Source organism: Chanodichthys erythropterus, chromosome 22 (assembly GCF_024489055.1).
Source record: "Chanodichthys erythropterus isolate Z2021 chromosome 22, ASM2448905v1, whole genome shotgun sequence".
Lineage (NCBI taxonomy): Eukaryota > Metazoa > Chordata > Actinopteri > Cypriniformes > Xenocyprididae > Chanodichthys > Chanodichthys erythropterus.
In genome coordinates, this window is record NC_090242.1 from 6,659,998 (window position 1) to 6,682,246 (window position 22,249).

General features: G+C 35.9%; 1 protein-coding gene across 1 annotated transcript in view; it reads left to right on the plus strand.

Annotated features, from left to right (window-relative positions):
- Positions 1-20,233, plus strand: part of gabra3 (gamma-aminobutyric acid type A receptor subunit alpha3) — a 212,286-nt gene extending 192,053 nt beyond the window's left edge. Inside the window, exon 9 of the mRNA XM_067376987.1 lies at positions 19,886-20,233. Coding sequence (XP_067233088.1) covers positions 19,886-20,233 — 348 coding nt within the window. The remainder of the gene's footprint in view (positions 1-19,885) is intronic.
- The last annotated feature ends 2,016 nt before the right edge of the window (positions 20,234-22,249 follow it).

Below are 22,249 nucleotides of genomic sequence, written 5' to 3' on the forward strand. Positions count from 1 at the left end.
TGTCATCAGTGACGATTGTGCTGCTCTTACTGTGGGCCTACACCAGGTAAGTGAGAGTTGTGCTGTAAGAGAATGAGCAAATGTAGCAGAGACTCTTGTGAGATCTAGGCTGTTAACATATTCAGACCAGTGTTTATGTCTAATTTGATGTTTGCAGACTCTCAGTGAGGTTGGACCCTCTGCTCTCAAAATGAACACTCTGTCCCAGTCAGAAGTCAGAGATGTACAGAAGGTATTGTTCTTTTGGAAATCAAATTAGGCATGTGCTGACAGGAAAATTTGGGCCAATTTTGATAACCAATAATTTTTTATATTTGAAAGGTGATAAATGATACATTGGCAGATAAATCTAAATCCAAATTCTAATATACTTTGAGAGCCTGATTACAAAAACAATAGACCGTGTCCCAAACACTTCAGCATAAATCAAACATATACAGTACAGCAGTCTAGTTTGATCCAGTATAAGATTCCTTTACTTTTACAATTATTTTGACACTACCATTCAAAAGTTTGGGGTCAGTAAGAATTTTTAATGTTTTAAAAGAAGTATCTTCTGCTCACCAAGTCTGCATTTATTTGATTAAAAATACAAACAAAAACAGTAATATTGTGAAATATTATTCCAATTTAAAACGGCTGTTTTCTTTGTCAGTATACAGTAAAGTGTAATTTATTCCTGTGATCAAAGCTGCATTTTCAGCATCATTACTCCAGTCTTCAATGTCACATGATCCTTCAGAAATCAATCTAATATGATGATGCGATGCTCAAGAAACATTTATTATTATTATCAATGTTGAAAACGGTTGTGTACAATTTTTTTCAAAATTCTTCGATGAATAGAAAGTTCAAAAGAACAGCATTTATTTAAAATAGAATATTTTCTAACATTATAATTGTCTTTACTGCCACTTTTGATCAGTTTAACTTATCCTTGATGAATAAAAGTATTGATTAATTTTATTTCTATCCCCCAAAAATAAAATTAAAATTCTTACTGACCCCAAACTTTTGAACGGTAGTGTTTAATGTTACAAAAGATGTAGATTTCAGACAAATGCTGTTCTTTTGGACTTTCTATTCACCACAGCATCATAAAAAAATGTAAATAACTGTTTTCAACATTAATAATAATCATAAATGTTTCTTGAGCAGCAAATCATCATATTAGAATGATTTCTGAAGGATCATGTGACACTGAAGACTGGAGTAACGATGCTGAAAATTCAGCTTTGATCACAGAAATAAATTACACTTTACTGTATATTGACATAGAAAACAACTGTTTTAATTTGGAATAATATTTCATAATATTGCTGTTTTGTTTGTATTTTTAATCAAATAAATGCAGGCTAGGTGAGCAGAAGATACTTCTTTTAAAACATTAAAAAAAATCTTACTGACCCCAAACTTTTGAACGGTGGTGTACATTCATATGGCCAATTTTCTTTATTTAAAAAAAGTGTCAACACTTTACAGTAAAGTTTATTGTTAGTATTAGTTAACATGAGCTAACAATGAATGGACAAATCCTGTCGAAGTTTTATTAATCTTAGCTAAGGTTAATCTCAACATTTCCCAAGACATTTTAGGATCCAGTGTTTTATCTGTTAACCTAAAATATGCGTGTTCATGTTAGTTCACAGTGCATTATTAACTCACATTTACAAGGGTTTTGCTCAGTTGATTCATGTTAGTTAATACAATAACAAATGAGACCTTATTGTAAAGTTGCAAAAAATATATATATTGCCTCACTACTACTACTACTAATAATAAATAAAATTAAATAAAAATGCAAACAAGTTATTGGTCAACATTACTTAGGCTACATAAAAAGAAACACAATACATGTGCTATGGATGAATAAAATGAAAGCCTGTTGGGAAATGATTTACTCAAACCATATTGTTGATGAAAATAAGAACAATACAAGTTGTAATGTTTTTGAAAAAAAAAAAGTGTATATAAACATCTTTATTAAACATCTTTAGCATTACTGTTTCAAATAACACTGTTTTAGCATGAACCTGAAGAGCTGAATGAACACCCATAAACCAAAGCGCTTTGTTAGATGGTTTTCGCTCAACGGGATGCAACTTATATATGATAAAGTAGATATTTATACAAAAAAATTACAACTTATACCTGCACAAACTCATGCACAGATGTACATGAATTAAGTCACAAAGTGTTCTGGATACGCTCCCCACAACAACACACTAAAAAACGGCAACTAATCCAAAATAATTCACAGCGTTTTATTACAGTCGTGTTCTCATTATAATGTTATGTATATATGACAGTCCCAGCTATAGTTATTAATGTTATCCATTGCTGTTTGAGAGCGCATGCTGAAGAGATGATCACCGGTAGGCCTACAATGAAGCGCTTTCCTGCCGCGTTCATTAACTCAACCAAATGCATCCTATATGAGTTTAATCAGATATATACACAAAATAAAAAAATACAACTTATAATTCCACAAAAGGCTGCGAATGCACAAGCAAACTGACTGTGCTAGTCATAAAGGTGTAACTCCGCAGATGTGCTCTTCGTGTAACAACGCTCTGATTTCACAGATTTGTGATTCACCGTAACTGTATCTTCCTTCAAGCAGTTCAATACTATCATGGAGAACAACGCACATCATATAATCCATTATTTATCAGTGTTAAAATATCTGCCTAGTTCGGACTGAGAATGATAACATTAAAATGAGCATTTATCGGCCAGTAAGATATGGTGGCTGATATATCATGAATCCCTGATTGGTTATGGCAGTATATTTATAGAGTTTTAACTATATGCATGATTTTAATGTTAACTTGTCACTGTTTTAAATGTGTAGGTCACTACTATAACGCATTAGTTTGATCACTATTAAAACGGAGTGGTTTAAAATGTACCATCATACCTGAAGACATTTGTGTTGAGCATGTGAACACAATAGCCAATCGGATGCGTTTGTTAGTCTGAGTTTTTGCTTAGCGCGAGTGCTGCATGTTGAATCCTTTCATTATAACCAACAAAGTATTGACACAATGCCAATAAAAGATGCACAACATAGACAGACACACACACACAACTTCATTTATTATAACGGACGTTTCTGCAGAAGTACAGCTTTGTGTTTCTCGTGTTGTAATCGATAGCTTCAGTGGCTAATATGGCAGCGATCTTTGATTTCTGTAGGCCTATATAACACATTTGTTTATGCTGCTAACTACACATTGCATAGTTTCTGGATTGACAAATGTATTTATATGTGCAATTAAATCCAATTGATGCTGATAACCATAGCAATGGGTGGAACAAAATAATCTTGATGCTGTGTGTCAAATGATCTTTTTATTAAGTATTGGAGTGTAAATGTAAAAAAATAATAGACCTCCCACTTTTGCAATGTAATGTATTATTTTGTTCATTTGTTCAAACTGGCCACTCAGTGACTTTTTACTTTTAAATGTACAGATATTTAAATATAAAATTGTTCTAAGCTCTTTCTTTTGTCATCTGTCCTGACAGAATTAATTATTTCATTTGTGAATGAATAGGATATGTTAAATTCCAAACTTTTTCTTCGCATTTATTGTGGAAAACCCTGTAATGTAAAATAGTTTTCATTGTATGTTTTCAGTTGACAGTGATCAGTCAGTGTTAATCAGTGTTAAGTTTCTGTACTGCTTCATTTGGATCATCTCTGAATCCTTTGTCTGTAGTAGAATGTTTATTTTTCTTTCTTTACCTTGCTTTCAGGTGAGCCCTGAGAAGGACCAGTTATCAATGGACAATCAAGATGGTGTTAGACGGAGAAGGTAATAAAAAGAGCATTGCATCCTTTTAGAAAATGGTAGTCTAGTGAGAACTTTTTCACATAATCTTTGGGCCTGTTAACACCTGGTCATTTTATGTGTTTTTTTACTGATTTGTTCAAACAATTTCATTTACGATTGGCCACATAAATGTGTCTGTACAGAATCAGGGGCCATATTCACAAAACATCTTAAGGCTAAAAGTAGCTCCTGACATGCCGATTTATGAGAAACTCTATAATCGGCGTGTCAGTCCTAATTTTTGCTCTTAAGAGTATTTCACAAAACATTTTAGTGCTAAAACTAGCTCCCAAATCTGTAAAAGGTTAGGAGTAGTCAAGAGGACTCCTAAATCACTAAGACCAAATCACAAACAATCCTAATGGCCGTTGATGCCAATCCGCCCAAAGACACTGAACACTATTGAGACAATAGCGATAGAGCCTTGGGTGCTGAACCTTTTCTTCATACATGTAATAAATATTTGGATTTATAGATTTGAATTTATGAAAAAATGCCAAAAATCTATAATAAATAAATAAATAAATAAAGTCCAATTACCTGTAGCAGTTGTTTTCACAAATTCACACTTACAAATAATTGAATAGAGTAAAAAACCAAGTGTAATAAGTGTATTTGGCGTCCTGTTCAAGGCGGTCGAGGGATCAGAGTTTGAAAATTTAGCCCAAATCCATATTACTTCCTCATATCTCCACTGAGAGTAAGGAACGGGGTGGCGACGGGATGCAGAAAACGGTCGAGGAAACTATAGGTGAGATCGGCTCTAGTCAGTGTATATATACCTCCTCTCGAGCCAATTAGACTGCTTGAACACGCTCCTCCCAAATTTTGTTTATAAAACATCATTTGACGCTTGAATTCTGCAATCTCTCGAGACGCAGACATGTAAGAGGCTGACAATTAGCTGAACGTATACTAGTTTAATTGACCCTTCACCAGGAGTTTGATTGACAAACAATCTAACCAATTATAACGCTAAATCCACCATCCAACCAAAGCTGTCAGGAGTTTAAGATTAACCTCGGTGGACTTGGAAAAATGGTGTACTGATGTCTTTCTGTGTTTTAAACAACATTCCTTCTGATGTTCATTCATGTTTATTTGATGCTATAAATGAACTAGTAGGAAGAGATGATCGATTCACGAGCCGCTTGAGCGGAGGCGCTACAGCGATCTGTCTTCAATTCCCTTACTATACGCAGATTTAACAGTATTCACATCATTAAAAGCTACCGCTATGAGCTCCATTTTATTGATCATGAGCAGCATCAGCACTGGTCAAATCATTTATTCTCACATTTTTTTAATGAAGATGATTGTGTGTTGAGCGTTTTCGACTTTTTAAGTTTCATTTGAGGTATTTTGCACGTCAGCTTACTGAAGAGATACTCATCTGTTCATCTGCGCCAACGCATGCTGCAGTAATGCTGTCATATCTTTCTATAACATGCCTATAACACATTCTCACATGTTTATTATTTAGTATTTTTGGGAGGAGTAAAATGTATTATTGTATAAATGTATATACAGCTATGGAAAAAATTAAGAGACCACTTAACATTGATTTCTGAACTTGGAGTGGTCTCTTAATTTTTTCCATAGCTGTATTGTTTTAGACAACGTCCAAAGTGATTTGAGCGATCGGATTTAAATCCGTCTCGAATGCGTTTTGGAGGGCATTTACACCTGGTCTTTCTATTATTGCATAGCAATCCATTCAGAGAAAATGCATGAAGTGAACAGGTGTAAACAGGTTTAAAAAAAACGTTTAAACCAAATGAGCTGAAAATATTTTTATATGCCTCATAATAGTGCTGGGCGGTATGACCAAAAATTTATATCACAGTATTTTTCAAAATTATATCGGTTTCACAGTATATGACGGTGTGTGTGTGTGTATATATATATATATATATATATATATATATATATATATATATATATATATATATATATATATATATATATATATATATATATATATATATATATATATATATATGACTGGGCGTTAACCACATTTTCTACTGATTGAGAGAGGAAATACTGCAGTAGATTGACTAGAATGCCCTGTTTTACTGTCATGATGAGTGAATATTGTAGAAAAATTCTACACTAGAGTTAATACAGGTTTACAAAACCCCACAAAATGATGCTGTGGGGAGACAACAACCAATAAAACTCAGACCTGCAACACATTCATTACAGACACATGAATATTAAAATATGACCATGGAGATAGGAAAAAAAGAAGAGTTGAGGGCACCTTAAGCATTTTAAAAATCTAACGCTATATAAAAACAAACTGCCAAAAATAGGGAGAAACGCGGAAGAACATTTAAACTAAGGATATTTTCAGTACATTTAAGAGCACTACAGTCTCTGAACAAATGACACACGTAAGTTTAACACAGAAAGCAGTTAAATAAAGCAGTTACATTTTTTACCATTCTTCTCTGAATTGTCAGTCTATTTCTGTGTTGCAGAATAACCCATCGTGTCATCGCGGTGGTGATCAGACGTACAGTTCAGTGTCCTTTGCATAACGTTACATTTCATTTGAAGAAGACGTGATGAAATATGTGCGAATACACGCTGCTGGCTCATGTTTAGAGCACTAGAGTATATGAAATAGGTCCATAAAAAACGTAAACAGGCTCGCTCCGGTCTATATAATATGATCCATGTGGAGAAAGTTGTTAATCTCATCACGGCGCTCCGCGCAGAAACCGCTCTATCTCGCGCGCTGGTTGAATTCTCAGCTGTAATCAAGGGCTGAATCCGAAATCGCCCCCTATAACCTCAAATAGGGCATTATTTGAGGCGACAGCCATTTGTAGTGGCGTCCGAAACCATAGTGGACGTTATTGAGTGCACTCGTTCAATCCCACAATGCACCACAATGAGTGTACAGCCGATGCACACACAACGGCTGTCCGAATTCACTCATTCGTTTTCATTCATTCTTTCAAGTGAAACGGGACGCTCTCAAACAGTGACGGGCTGCGCCGCGTTCTGAACGTTGGTTAAGCGACACATACCGGTATTGCGGTATCATCAAAATTCATATCATAACAAAAATAAATACCGGTATTCGGTATGAACCGGTATACCACCCAGCACTACCTCAAAATAAGATAAATTTTGGTCTTTGTGTTTTGTTTCATTGCTTTGGCAAAGCATTTCAAACAAACTAAAATCAACAGCACAATGTGGCTTTGTGCCCTTATCAAATTGCAAAAGCTGATAATTTATTAAGACTGTAGTCCGTTGCGCTCCCCGTTTCAAAGTGGAGATCACACTTTGTTCACTCGATCATCTTGTGATTCGGTGTTTTCCATGTCTCAGTTCACAGGGAATGAATGTAGTGAACTCTATCTCAGCAGTTTAACATGCATTTGGGAACGCAACGAGCACCAGTTACACATTTCACATTCGCATTATTTACAAAATTTGTGTGGCCAGTTGTTTCAAGTATTTCACCTGATTTGTAATAAGATGCATTTATAAACCTGTTTTCACTGAAACTTAAGCGAAGAAATGAAGATAGAAGTATTGTAATGTCGTATTGTAAAATAGTTTTTCATTTACAGTAGTAGTATATTTCTGTCTTGGCAATAATTCTAATAATAGTCATCTAAAAGTATTAGTTATTATTTTTATTTTTATTTTTATTTATTATTAAACAGCATAAAGTTTCATAAATTACTTTTGAAAACAGGTTAAACTGAAGATGTTCTTGTGTTTTAAAATTCTGTTTTTCTTCAAGATGAGATCAGTATGATGGATCCTAATGCCAGTGATCCTGATGAAAGCGTTTCTCAGGATGTTGTTCCTGCTGGAGCTGCGCAGGCGTCTCCAGTAATGCTGGTATGTGTTAACTAACAGGTTTATGTTTATTATTATTTTAACCCATTATTATTTTAGATTATTGTCATAAATACAATGCATAGATACAATTATATATTTATAGTTCAACTTAACATTTGTATTTTCACAAAAGAAAAATGGTTTTAAGCCAGTTATTTTTATCTATTGCTGTAGTGTGTCAGTAGGAAATATCAGTTTATATTTCCAAACATTCCTTTTGCCATTAATTGTAATAATTAATGAGCAATAATCAGTTATTATATACAGAGATTTTTGCACTTATATAGTGCAACTTTTCTATAAGAATATTATTGGAATCAGGGTTGCACCAACATTGTAAATCTGGTTGATACAAATGAGTTTATCATTTTTGTGTTGGTAAAAGACTTGGAGATTTTTAAAGGGTAGTTCACCCAAAAATGAAAATTTGATGTTTATCTGCTTACCCCCAGCACATCCAAGATGTAGGTGACTTTGTTTCTTCAGTCGAACACAAATGATGATTTTTAACTCCAACCATTGCCATCTGACAGCTGTATAATTGGTGTCAATGGGAGCACAATTTATGAGTCAAAAAACATGCACAGACAAATCCATATTAAACCCTGCGGCTCGTGACGACACATTGATGTCCTAAGACACGAAACTATCGGTTTGTGTGAGAAACCAAACAGTATTTATATCATTTCTTACCTCTAATACACCATGTCCAACTGCGTTCAGCACTCGGTTAGTGAGGTCTGATCGCGCTCTGACAGCGGCAGTGATGTCTCGAGCATATACTTCAATGAGTGCTAGACATTACTTCCACTGTTAGACCGCAATCAGACATCACTGGTGTATTAGAGGTAAAAAATGATATAAATACTGTTTGGTTTCTCGCACAAACCGATCTTTTCGTGTCTTAGGACATAAATGTGCCGTCACAAGCCACAGGGTTTCATTTGAATTTGTCTATGTATATGTTTTGACTCTTATGAATTGTTTCCATTGACACCCATTATACAGCTGACAGACGGCAACGGTTGGAGTTAAAAATCATCATTTGTGTTCGACTGAAGAAACAAAGTCACCTACATCTTGGATGCGCTGGGGGTAAGCAGATAAACATCACATTTTCATTTTGGGGTGAATTATCCCTTTAACAGGCTAATAACATTTAATCTCCAGAATAATATTTTGTGTCACTTGAAATTTTATTTTTAGATATCAGGTGTATAACCAGTTTTAAGTTCTAGGTATTTGAGAGTTAAATCTTAGTTTCCTGATCAGTATGTAACTGATTTCTTGCAGATGTTCAGAAGATGCCCATTTGGAAAACTGCTGAGTTTGTCAAGGTACCTGAGGTTTAAATTAGAGTACGACCATCATTGTAAGTACATGAGCTTTGATAGAGTAGGAGCTTAATAAAGTATGTATCTGTACAGAGAATGAGAGTTCGGCAGAAATTAAAAAACGGAAAGGAAAAGGACAAGACGGAAAGGACAAAAGGTTTGCTGGTCAGATGCTGAAGTTACAGCTGTAATTGATCATTTTAAGGCACATATGACCAAAGGAAAATTGTGGACAAAACACAAGAGATTTTGTAAGAAATCAAGGAATTAGCTTGAAAAAAAAAGCACAAAATAAGTGATGTTGCATTGTGTCTCATTTGATGCTGTTGTATAAGGATTATTATTTTAGTTGTTGGTTATGTTAGTTTCATTCTAGAGCATGAATATACTAAGACTTCACTCTGTAAATCTCTAAAGTTTAACTGTTCTTTAAAGCAGTAGTTTGTCACAAAAACATGACAATTTAATATTCAACATTATTATTGATCTGACTGCATTGACACTATTGTATGAGAACTGAACTGAGCTGGACGATGACATGACTGTTGTCTCCAGAGCTGCTGCTGCTGCTGTATAGATGAAGTGAACTAAATTAATAACTGATGAGTTTTACAACGTAATTGAATCAACACTGAACTGACTCTGGCTGAACAATGACACAATACTCTTCTGCTGTACAGCCCAAACAATCTTTGTTGAACAATGTTCCTGTTGTGAGGGCTGCTTTGAAACAATATGTAGTTTAAAAAGCGCTTTATAAATAAAGGTGACTTGACTTGACTCAACAATTCTGTTCACATTTTTTCAAAGTTTTGAATGGTTGCCATTTCAATATGTCAAAACATTAATATTGCTGTATGCTTTCTGATTACACAGATTACACAGTTGTCCATGTGTTATTGACCTAGTTTTTTAGTTGTGGATTTCATTTTCCCCTTAAAATGCCATTCCATGATGGTATTACATGGTTAAAACCGGAAAAACTCAATGTTTATGTTGTTATTTTAAGTCATAATTAAAGTACTTCTAATACACACTGGTCCCTGTAATGTTGGAGTGTGTCAGGTGTGTATTGTGTTTAAGATCAGGTACTCATTAATCACCTCAGTCTTGCTAATACACCATATCGTCAGGTTTGTGTGTTGTGTGTGGTCATGTACCATTAAACACACTGGTCCCTGTAATGTTGGAGTGTGTCAGGTGTGTATTGTATTGAGGAACCGGTACTCATTAATCACCTCAGTCTTGCTAATACACCTTATCGTCAGGTTTGTGTGTTGTGTGTGGTCATGTACCATTAAACACACTGGTCCCTGTAATGTTGGAGTGTGTCAGGTGTGTATTGTATTGAGGAACCGGTACTCATTAATCACCTCAGTCTTGCTAATACACCATATCGTCAGGTTTGTGTGTTGTGTGTGGTCATGTACCATTAAACACACTGGTCCCTGTAATGTTGGAGTGTGTCAGTTGTGTATTGTGTTTAAGATCAGGTACTCATTAATCACCTCAGTCTTGCTAATACACCATATCGTCAGGTTTGTGTGTGTGTGTGGTCATGTACCTGTAAAACACACTAGTCCTTGTAATCCAGAGAAATGACATGTTTTGTGTATTGTACAATAGGTGTCCTCATAAATCAGGTTGTACCCAAAAATCACAATTATGTCATAGGCGGGAACATTTTTGGATGGGCGGGAATGTCCTTGTATACCACTGATATGTCATGTTGTCATATTTTCCGTTCTGTTGTGTGTAAAGAAACTTTAAAGCCAGATGTGTGATCTGCAGATCAAAACAAAATTTTTGATAGTTTTATCATCACTGTAGGGCATCGGGAAAGGTGTGTCCCCCTAAACCACAATCCTACTGGTTTGAGCATCAAAGTCCTCGTAAACCACAAAAACCAGTATGTGTGTGTGTGTGTGTGTGTGTGTGTGTGTGCGGGGGAACTAAGTGGAACAATCATGCAGTGAAGACAGCAGTTACCTTGATGAGGGATTTGAAACATGTTTAATTCATTCTGGCTGACAGATAGGATGTAACACAAAAGCCAAAAAAGAGAAAACACTATATTTTTGAAGCAGCTTTCAAGCATGCTCCTGAACTCAAACACACACACTGTCTCACATACAACATGTTTAAAAAAATAAATAAATTGTAAAATGCAAGATGTGTAACACAAGTATTGTGTAACAACCAAATGATTCTCCTCAAAAAAAAAAAAAATCTCATGATTCATTTAGAGGTTTTTTTTGTTTTTGTTTTTTTATCCTTTCAGTTTTGCATGCTTTAATTTGAAAATCAAAATAAAATGTACCTGACTGCTTTGCAGTGATCCTAAAAAGTGCAGAGCCCGGGAAGTCACCTCTAGGAGACAGTTAATTAATGTAATATTACACAATTAAACAATATAGAAAACAACAGAGCGGGAGCTTTGTTCTCTTCTTGTGCCAGTATAGACTACAGATTTCTAAAATGAAGGGTGGACCACAAATCCGTGAGTACAGCGTGCGCACGGATTATGAATTTGTGAGTACGGATTGAAAAATCGAAGGTACAGATTACAAATCTGAGAGCACAGATTGAAAACTCATGGGTACAATTTATTAATCTGTGGGCACGATTTGTTAAACCGGTGGAACAATTGAACAATCTGTGAGTACGGTTTATTAAAGGGGTGGTTGATTATGATTTCAATTTTTTAACTTTAGTCAATGTTAAGTATAAACAACATCTGTAAAGTTACGACGCTCAAAGTTCAAAGGGAGATATTTTCTTTTATAGAATTTGCTGTTGAAGGACTACAACAAATGGCTGGTAGGGACTACAACGTGCTTCTTCCCAGGTTAGTGATATAACAATCGAGCCCGATCACACGAAAATGTGTAATCTCGTAGAATATATAAACTCATTTTGGCGTGCTTATGGTACGCAGTTTTTCATGTGCTTATGATACGCACTTTATGGCGTATTATACGTACGACCCCCCACCCCCATCCTAAAGCCGCCTTTCCACTGCACACGACATTCGCATCCGATTGTCGCATTTCGCCCCCTAGCGGCAGTCGCACGGAACTTAGAAATTGGTAGTGAAGCAACCGTTACCCTCGGCTTATTCCAACCCAAGCAACCACCATGGTAAACTGAACGATTTTAATGAATGTAACGTTAATGCATGTATGAATATATCCATACAAAGCAAATGACCCTCAATACATTTGAAATAAAAACATACTAGTAGATTTTATAGAGCTTCAACGTAAAAATTTATTTAATAATCATAAAATATCTTTTTTTGTTTTACATAATTATTGATAACCACCATTTTAAAGAAATAGTGTTTATATAATAACGTTAAAGTGTTAAAATATTGGTAATTCTAACTTCGTGCTCATCGTTTTGACTAGAGTACATCATATCCGGTCGGCCGGTCGCATACGGTCTAGCCGCAGAAGTTCAAATATTTCAACGCATCTGAAGCTCAAATCGGATCCGAAATTTCCGCATTCGCATATGATCGGAACTCCACGCAGCCCCCGTACTACTCTCCATTGGAAACGAATGACTTCCGGTCCAACGGCTGTCGTTTGTCGTGTGCAGTGGAAAGGCGGCTTTAACCAAGAGGGTGTCATATACACGCCATAAAGTGCGTATCATATGCACGCGAAAAACTGCATATAAAACTAATTTTGCCGTATATATTCTATGAGATTACACACTCGTACTATTGATATGCATTCTCATGTGATCGTGATGAACAATCCCTAAAATTGACATAAACCCGCCCCCGAGAACACGAAACAAAGGGGGTGAGGCCATGTTGGGCTGCTGTAGAGAAGAGGAAGAGTTGTTGTAGTAGAGTGTTGTTGTCATGCCGTCATTTTACGCCGGACTGCTTCACAAACGAGGGTCAATTCAACGCTAGATTTGTACAGATGATTAACATGACGACACATGCTAGTGGATGAGTTGAATCAACTCCACAGCAACTACATAAATGTATCCACTAACCATTCAGAAACGTCCAGTTTCATTCTAAAAGTTGTAACTTCTTCCTGAGTCTCTCCAGTGTCGACTCCGGTTTGAACAATGTAAGGCTGAACACCGTTACTGACAATCCTCGGTTTGTCTGTGTGAGATTCTCCAGCTTTGCTGTTGTTGAGCAACCGAAGCGTGAGCTGTTAAAGCTCCGCCCAGCAGCAGCTCATTTGCATTTAAAGGGACACACAAAAATGGTGTGTTTTTGCTCACACCCAAATAGGGGCAAATTTGACAAGCTGTAATAAATGATCTGTGGGGTATTTTCAGCTGAAACTTCACAGACACATTCTGGGGACACTAGAGACATGTTATATCTTGTAAAAAGGGCCATTATAGGTCCCCTTTTTTTGATTTCCTATGCTCCGTAATGACTGTCAAAACGCGCCAAAAAAAAAAAAAAAAAGAAAAAAAAGAAATTACAGAAATAGCTAATTAATAGCAAATTAAATATTTAACCTAGCTCAGTATCATAAGGTTCTGTTACATTCTTCTAAGATATTTGGCTTTCTTGAGGTTTGACAGGGTTGAAGTTCTCAAATTAATTTAAATTGACCATTGCTTATTACAGTGTTAATATATGAACATTTAATACATACCCAATGAACAATTATTGGTTAAATAGTTAGATTGAACTACACCATTACTGATATCTTCAGCTCAGAGTTATTTTCAGCTCCTTCAGTGGCCTTCCAGATGAGGTCTCCACATGAGGAGTAAGGAGATGTGCATTGAAATTGAGGATATTACTTTCCACAGCAGGAATGTGGAGTCTGTCTGCTTTAATCTGAGCATGTCCTCAGAGGAAAAAAAAAATGAGATACAGTCAGGACAGAAAGGAAAATATATCACATTTGTATAATTTATGAAGCACAAAGTTCCATCCATCCATCTGTATGTTCTCCAAACCACTTGTCCTCTGTAGGGCAGCGGGATGCTGGTGCCTATCCCAGAGTCTCGGGCTGCAGGCGGGGAACTTATGAAGCACATAGTTGAATTATATAAAAGGGTTGTTAATTTAATACTCACTTTAAGTCCTTTTTGCATTAGATCATGGAAATACATCAGCCAGTATTGAGAAAGGAATTCATTCCTTCTTGGAGAAAGGAGCCAGAGAGGAAGTGCTTCCTTCCCAGAAGGATTCCAAGTTTTACAGGATAATATTTTCTGGTGCCAAAAAAGGATGGTGGTTTGCAACCGATCCTGGACTTGTGCTGGCTGAATTTCACACTCAGGATGTGCAGTTTCAGAATGTTGATGCTGAAACACATTTTGTCTCAGATTCTAACAGGAGGTTGGTTCATAACTATCAATCTGAAAAATGCATATTATATTTTTAGATCATTTAGATATAGGAAGTACTTCAGGTTTGCATTCGATTACGCTTACCAGTTCAAGGTCCTTCCTGTCAGTTTAGCCTTGGTGCCATATATGTTGATGAAATGTATGGATGCCCCTGTGGCCCCACTGAAGCTCCAGGGCATGCAGATGTAAAACTACCATGATGATTGATTGATTGATTGATTGATTGATTGATTGATTGATTGTAGCACAGTCTGAGGAGTTGTTCATTTGACATCGAGACATTGTTTATTGATCGACTACGGAGCCTAGGTTTTGCACCTGACCTTTATACTCTGGACGGGCAATCATCTCTGGTGGCACATAAATTGTCTGGAGATGATGACAGTTTTTCTTGCTCAATCCATGTCTTGATCCGAGCATGTCTCGAGCAGTCACAGACGCTGCAATATTTTCAAACCTGCTTGATATTATCGCCATGTGATCTTGTAGTGTGTGTAATGCAACAATTGAAATTTTGAAACATTTAGAAACCGTTATGGCTTGACAAAGCATTGTTTACTGAAATCACCTGACCATGGCAGTTTGATACACACTCCGAACCACTGGATGGAAACAAAAGATTCACAAATGTTTTGAAAACACCATCACTAGTAACACCGTCATTTGGACTACTTTTGGTATCGCTTTTGACATTTTTGCAATAAATAAATGATTGTGATTACATATGTCTGTTATGTTTTTCTTTATAACTGTACATATTTTAAAGAAATGGGTTTAGAGGTAGGAGTGGGAATAGTGGCTCAAAATGTCTTTATAATGCTGTATTGTTACTAATATTTTAATTTTCCTACATATTTCTGTCCATTACTTTTTATTTTTTTCTTTATATATTCTCTATTAAATGGTTTTGCGAGGTTGGGGGTAGGGTTAAAGGATCCAAAATTTATTTATAAAATGGTAAAAGGCCAATTATACACATACCTTTATGAAATAAAAGATTTGTAAATATTTTGTCTAAATACATAATGTTTACATTTAAATTCTTTCAATACATCCATATTGTACATCTCAGCATCTATCCAAATGCACAAAAATGTACGTTTTGTACCTGTAAATGTTACATATTAACTTATTACCTTATTAACATTGAGACCAGGCTGTGAATTCTGTCCAGTCTTTTGCAATCAATATTTCTACATATAGAAATATGTAACTCTGTACTGTTGAAAATGATGCCATACAGAAAAAGTTCAGCCGTGTTCATGTTCAATAATGTCATCAAAATTGTCTGTAGCTGTAGTTAACTTTAGGAAATACTGAGAGTACACTGTTATATTGACAACATGGCTAAGCATCGTGTTTATGAACAATGACACAACGACGTGTTATTCTAATGGCATGGATATTTTCATTGAAAAATATTTACTCTTGAGAGATGAACTATGGATTTTGAACAAGTTCCAGGCTTTAGCAGCTATTCCAATGCGTGGTGCTGTTTTGTGTGAATTTTTTTGAGAAATGCAGTTGCTTTTTCTCTCTCTCTCTCTCTCTCTCTCTCTCTCTCTCTCTCTCTCTCTTTCTCTCTGTCTTTTGCTTTGTACTTACAAAACAAAAGCACTTGTGTAGAATTTGGAGTGTTGATCACAGACTAATTCTCTTTAGTATTTTCTCAGTGAACTCTGGGAGCTTATCTTGCCAATACACAATGCAAATGAGATCTAAGCCAAAAGTAACAGTTGTATCAGTGCGGGTCATGTTGGACAAGTAGTTGGGATCCTTTACTAATGCTGACATAAGCCTACACTGTGATTTAGAAACTCAGGTGCTGGTGTATTAGCAGGGATCGATGGCCTGTGATTGGGGAAGCAGCATGCAGCAGTCCCCACTGTGAGATCTCTAGCACAGATATTGGCATCAGAAAACAGGGCCAATGGTCTGGCATATCCTAGTGCAGAACTCTGAGGCAAGATTTTCTGTTCGTGTTGGTGTCAGTATTTCCCGTGCTCTTATTGGAGGTTTACCTGGACTACAATGCATTGTGATTGGTTGATTGGTTAATTGATCGATCGATTGATTGATTGATTGATTGATTGATTGATTGATTGATTGATTGATTGATTGATTGATTGATTGATTGATTGATTGATTGATTGATTGATTGATTGATTGATTGATTTTAAAGGTCCATAAACATACAATAGTTTCCTATTAAAACATCAGTAGTTAATGATTATCTGAGCATATAAAAAAAGGAATATTAGGCATTATTTATGAGGCAATTAAGCATGAACACACCAGAAATTGTATATATTAGTACTGCATTATTGGCATTTAGCCATGACTACTGGCTTATTCTGGTGAATAAAATTGAACAACATCAATGAGTGCCATACATATCAATAATTAATGTGAATATACTTTCCACTTTAGAACAGGTGGTCAAATTGTCTTTATTACACAATTTTAGCAATGTATTACTTAAAGGATTAGTTCACTTTCAAATGAAGATTAACCCAAGCTTTACTCACCCTCAAGCCATCCTTGGTGTATATGACTATTCCACGGGGCTCTGGGGGGTTAATAAAGGCCTTGCAGAAACAAGCGATAAAAGCAGTCCTTATGTACATTGTAATCTTTGACAAAAACAATTTTCTTAGTTTTTTTGTTCAAAATGTTGCTTTTTTTATGAAAATTACCTTCATTCAAGTGATGATTTAAAAAAAAGAATGTATGAAACTAGAATAAAACATTTTGCATGTTCAGATATTCATCAAACAAAAACTTGAAATTTTTGTGAAAATTATTAAATTCTTGTGGTGGCTGGCAACTTATTATTATTATTTTTTTAATTATTATAAGAAAAGAGTTAATTATTAGATTTTTTTTCTGCTTATTTATCTTTCAAATGTTTTATAAGTTTTAAATAATGCTAATATGCCCTTTGTCACAACACAGACAATGAAAAAAATGTGAGCAGAATCTATTTGTAGCAGTATTTTTTATTTAAAATCTTCATTATATTTAAGAATGCTCAGGAACCAAAAAAATTTAAACAGAACAACCAACTAAAATGCAATGAAGACTAAACAAAGACCAACAGAAAACAAGCTATACTAAAAAAAAAAATTCAAACAATGAACGAACAAGGAAACAGAACACTAACAGAAACACAGACCAAATGTAACTTAATATATGTTCAGTTAATTATTAATTACTGGTTTGTTAAAGCTTAAAGGGTTGGTTCACCCAAAAATGAAATTTCAGTCATTAATTACTCACCCTCATGTCGTTCCACACCCCTAAGACCTTCGTTCATCTTCAGAACACAAATGAACATATTTTTGATAAAATCTGATGGCTCAGTGAGGCCTGCATCGCCAGCAATAACACTCCATTTTTCAATGCCCAGAAAGCTACTAAAGACATTTTAAAACAGTTCATGCGAGTGCAGTGTTACACAGTGTCAGAGCACCGATATCCCATGATTTCAGTAAACGAGGCTTGGTTACTTCATAAGTGTTTCGAAACTTCAATAGTTCATGTGACTCTGGCAGTTTGATTCGCACTCCGAACCACTAATTTGAAACAAATGATTCGTTAAACTTCGAAGCTTCATGAAGCAGTGTTTTGAATATATATATATATATATATATATATATATATATATATATATTTTTTTTTTTTTTTTTTTTTTTTTTTTGAGAGAGAGAGAGTTTCTCACAATAAAGTCAGAATTGCAACTTATAAACTCGGCAAGCCCACTGGCTCAGCAGGTAGCCTCACAGCAAGGAGGTTCAAGGTTTGAGCCCCAGCTGACTTTTTGAGGGTGAATTATTCCTTTGAAAGAATTTTGGAATCCAAAATAGCAGCAACAAATGTAATATGAACAAGTACACAGCATGGAGTGAAGCAGTGTAGTTACAGTAGATTTGTGGACAGACTAGAAAGCTTCTGTGTTTGATTCTTGCTGTGTAGGCTGCTTACAGAAGCTCTGTTTGTTTACTGGCATACAGTGTTTCTCGCTGTGCCATTCCTACAAATGTCTCCTATGATTGTGACTCAAGAATGAAGCCTGGTTAGATATTCCTACAGAGACCTGGAAGCTACAACTAGACCACCAGTGTGTGTGTTTCTGTACTGTATAATTGCTTCCAGGGCTTCTTTTCTTTATTGTCATTTTTCAGCTACACTATGACAGCTTCTGTGATTTAACATGGACATGCATTCATTTGGCTCACTCAAGCTGGAAAATGTGCCTCCTCTGAGAGTCTAATTTCCACTCTGAAATATCATTGCACAAAAAAACAAGAGTTAAATGTAATTTTATTTTATTTATTTATTTATTTTTAAACTTGGGAGGTGGGGAAGGGCATGACTATGAGAATGTTTGTACATTTTAATCAGGTAACATTCCAAATGCCTTAAAAAGCTAAATAAAGTACAATCTATAATAAGCCTAATATACAGCACATATTACACATGGCACCTGTTTAATCTGGGTTGTGGGTGCTTTGTGAATGCAGTGCAAAATATCACACACAAAAGTGTTTTTTTTGTTTTTTTTTCTTCAAACCTCTGGCTTTTTGTCTGGGGTTTGAGGACGTCCTCAATTTTGAGAGAGAGAAAAAAAGATGTTTCTCACAAGAACCTTGACCAGTGAATCAAAACACTTGTCAAAAGCAAAGGCTCCTTCATCAGCCTGCGGTCATAACAGTACCCTTATATTCGCCTGATTGGAGAACTTGATGAGCACTTCCTAATTTGACTTGAAGGTGTTAATACATTTTCAGTAAAGCAATAGCAAACATACAAAGAAAGTCAATAAAAAATACGACAACAACAAAAGCATTATAGTTTTGAGTGTAAAAACTTATCGTCAAATGTGCTGAAAATATAATAATCTGCTGCATCTTCCACATAAGATATGGGAATTGCAAGGTGTAAAATACATTCAGCACAATTTCTGTGTTCATGTTTGCACCAGTGCACCTGATTTGCATAATTCCTTTAGTAAAATGAGTGTTAAACCATCGCAGATGGCACCATTTATAAGTGGCCACAGTTTATTCTTAGTAAATTTCCCCCTGTTCATGCCATATTCTGGCTTAATCGGTAATATTTTTGTTTATGCATCATTGCAAATGGATCTGACTTGGATTTCGAGTTGTATTTGATTGCCAAAATTACCTAACGTTATATTTCATCACTACATTGAATAAGAAGTTGGATTTTCCTTTCAGATCAGATATGGTATCATGAATAGAGTTTTTCTTACTGCACTGAATGTGATTCCCTCTCCTATTAAAAAAAAAAAAAAAAAGGAGATGAAATGTACACACATTACTCAAAAATGTGTCATATTTTGAGCAGTAAGGGAAAACAGATGTACTAGAAGCTCCATTAGTAAGATGAATGTTTCACTTTTGCACTGACAAGCTTCTTTCGCTTCTTTTATTAATTAATGCCCTATTTTTTTTCCTTTTGACACTTCCACAGAGGCGAGAGTCATCTTCCTTTTCCAAGAAGACCAACAACACTTTCAACATTGTGGGAACTACCTACAGCATGAGCGTAGCCAAAGATCCCGGATTGACAACCATCTCCAAGAGCGCCACATCCACATCCACATCCACCCCGTCACAGCCGGTCCGAGAGGTCCGACTGCCCAAAATGGATGGAGAATACGTGCCGGAGGGCGTAAGAAAGTCATACAATCGCGTCAGCAAAGTGGACAAGATCTCTCGTATCATCTTTCCAGTGCTCTTCTTCATCTTCAACCTGGGTTACTGGGCCACCTACGTCAACAGAAAGCCGACCATCAACAGGTCCAGCCCACAGAAATGAACATGGCGACTGCCAAAAGAGAAAAAAAACTGCCAGTCCATTCTTAATCAGCAACATGATGCTACTGCTACTGTGTTCATTTTCCAATTTTCATCGTCTTTTTTTTACATTTTGTAGTAGTGCCATACAGCCATGTAGACATAGAATCCTAGTCAGTAGTTTTTCAGATTTGGATGTGACATTACCTGTGTTGCATGAGTATGAAAAATCAATATTACTGGTCTTGTACGGATGATCATTACTTACCCACTAAACCCACTGTACTGGAGGAAAACTTCAGTCACCATTGGCTGTCGGTCGCCATGGCAAGTACCTGTAGCCATTCAGCAGCCAGTAGTGATGTCTGTAGGCACATCATTATTAAGTATCTGTCCTTTGACACTCCGCAGACCCAGAGTAATATCATCTAGCATTGTGTTCTCATCCCTGTGGGTCTATCTGTGCATTTACCTGTCCAGTGACTCTATTGTTTAAACAGCCTGAGCAGGCTCCAAGATAAAGAAACTGTGTGCCTTTTTAATCGCTCGCCATAGAGATGAATAGTTTGGCACGTGCTGACATTGTCTTCAAGCTTATGCCTGCCTAATGAAAATACGTCAGTGTTGATTGATCTCTCACAGGTTGGTATTAAACTCGGTCGATTTAGTGTTGACGGTTAACTGTAAGGCTCTGCATCAGCCAACAGTTCTTTGTTCATGGCCAATATGAGCAGCGGGATCAGAGAAAGTATTGAGTGTACTGTAACACTGTAACAGGCTATAAAGCATTTCAGTTTTGAAGAAAATCAAGACCAGATTTTAGATGTGGGCAAGTGCCACGCAGGAAGGAACATGCATTTTCATTACCTCACACTGAAGTGTTGGTGGTTTTGATCTTTACACTGATGATTTCATGATTTATGTATTGTACAATACAGAATTCATGTTTGTGAATGCACTATTTTTATTGTTATTTTGGCAATTGCAAGCCAATATCATAGTTTTCTGTGTGTGAGATGCCATGTACACCAAATGTAGAAGTAGTTTCTATGCCATGTTAATTTACTCATGTATTTAAAGGGTTAGTTCACCCAAAAATTAAAACTTCTGTCATTAATTACTCGCCCTCATGTCGTTCCACACCCGTAAGACCTTTGTTCATCTTCAGAACACAAATGAAGATATTTTTGATGAAATCCGATGGCTCAGTGAGGCCTCCATTGACAGCAAGATCATTAACACTTTCAATGCCCAGAAAGCTACTAAAGACATATTTAAATCAGTTCATGTGACTACAGTGGTTCAACCTTAATGTTATGAAGTGACGAGAGTACTTTTTGGGCACCAAAAAAAACTAAATAACGACTTTATTCAACAATATCTAGAGATGGGCGATTTCAAAACACTGCTTCATGAAGCTTTACAAATCTTTTGTTTCGAATCATTGGTTCAGAGCGCGTCAAACTGCCAAAGTCATGTGATTTCAGTAAACGAGGCTTAGGATAGTTTTGAAATTTCAGTGGTTCATGTGACTCTGTCAGTTTGATACATGCTCCGAACCACTGATTTTAAACAAAAGATTCATAAAGCTTCAAAGCTTCATGAAGCAGTGTTTTGAAATCACCCATCACAAGATATTGTTGAATAAAGTCACTATTTTGATTTTTTTTGGCACAAAAAAGTATTCTCGTCGCTTTATAATATTAAGGTTGAACCACTGTAGTCACATGAACTGTTTCAAATATGTCTTCAGTAGCTTTCTGGACATTGAAAGTGTTAATTATGTTGCTGTCAATGGAGGCCTCACCGAGCCATCGGATTTTATCAAAAAAATCTTAATTTGTGTTCCGAAGATGAATGAAGGTCTTACAGGTGTGGAACAAGATGAGGGTGAGTAATTAATCACAGAATTTTCGTTTTTGGGTGAACTAACCCTTTAAGGTAATCTTAGTACATACAGTCAACATGGATGTGCATTTATGTGCTGTTATCACCATTGTTTCCTTATGATTTATTTTATTTCATGTGGTGTGTTCAA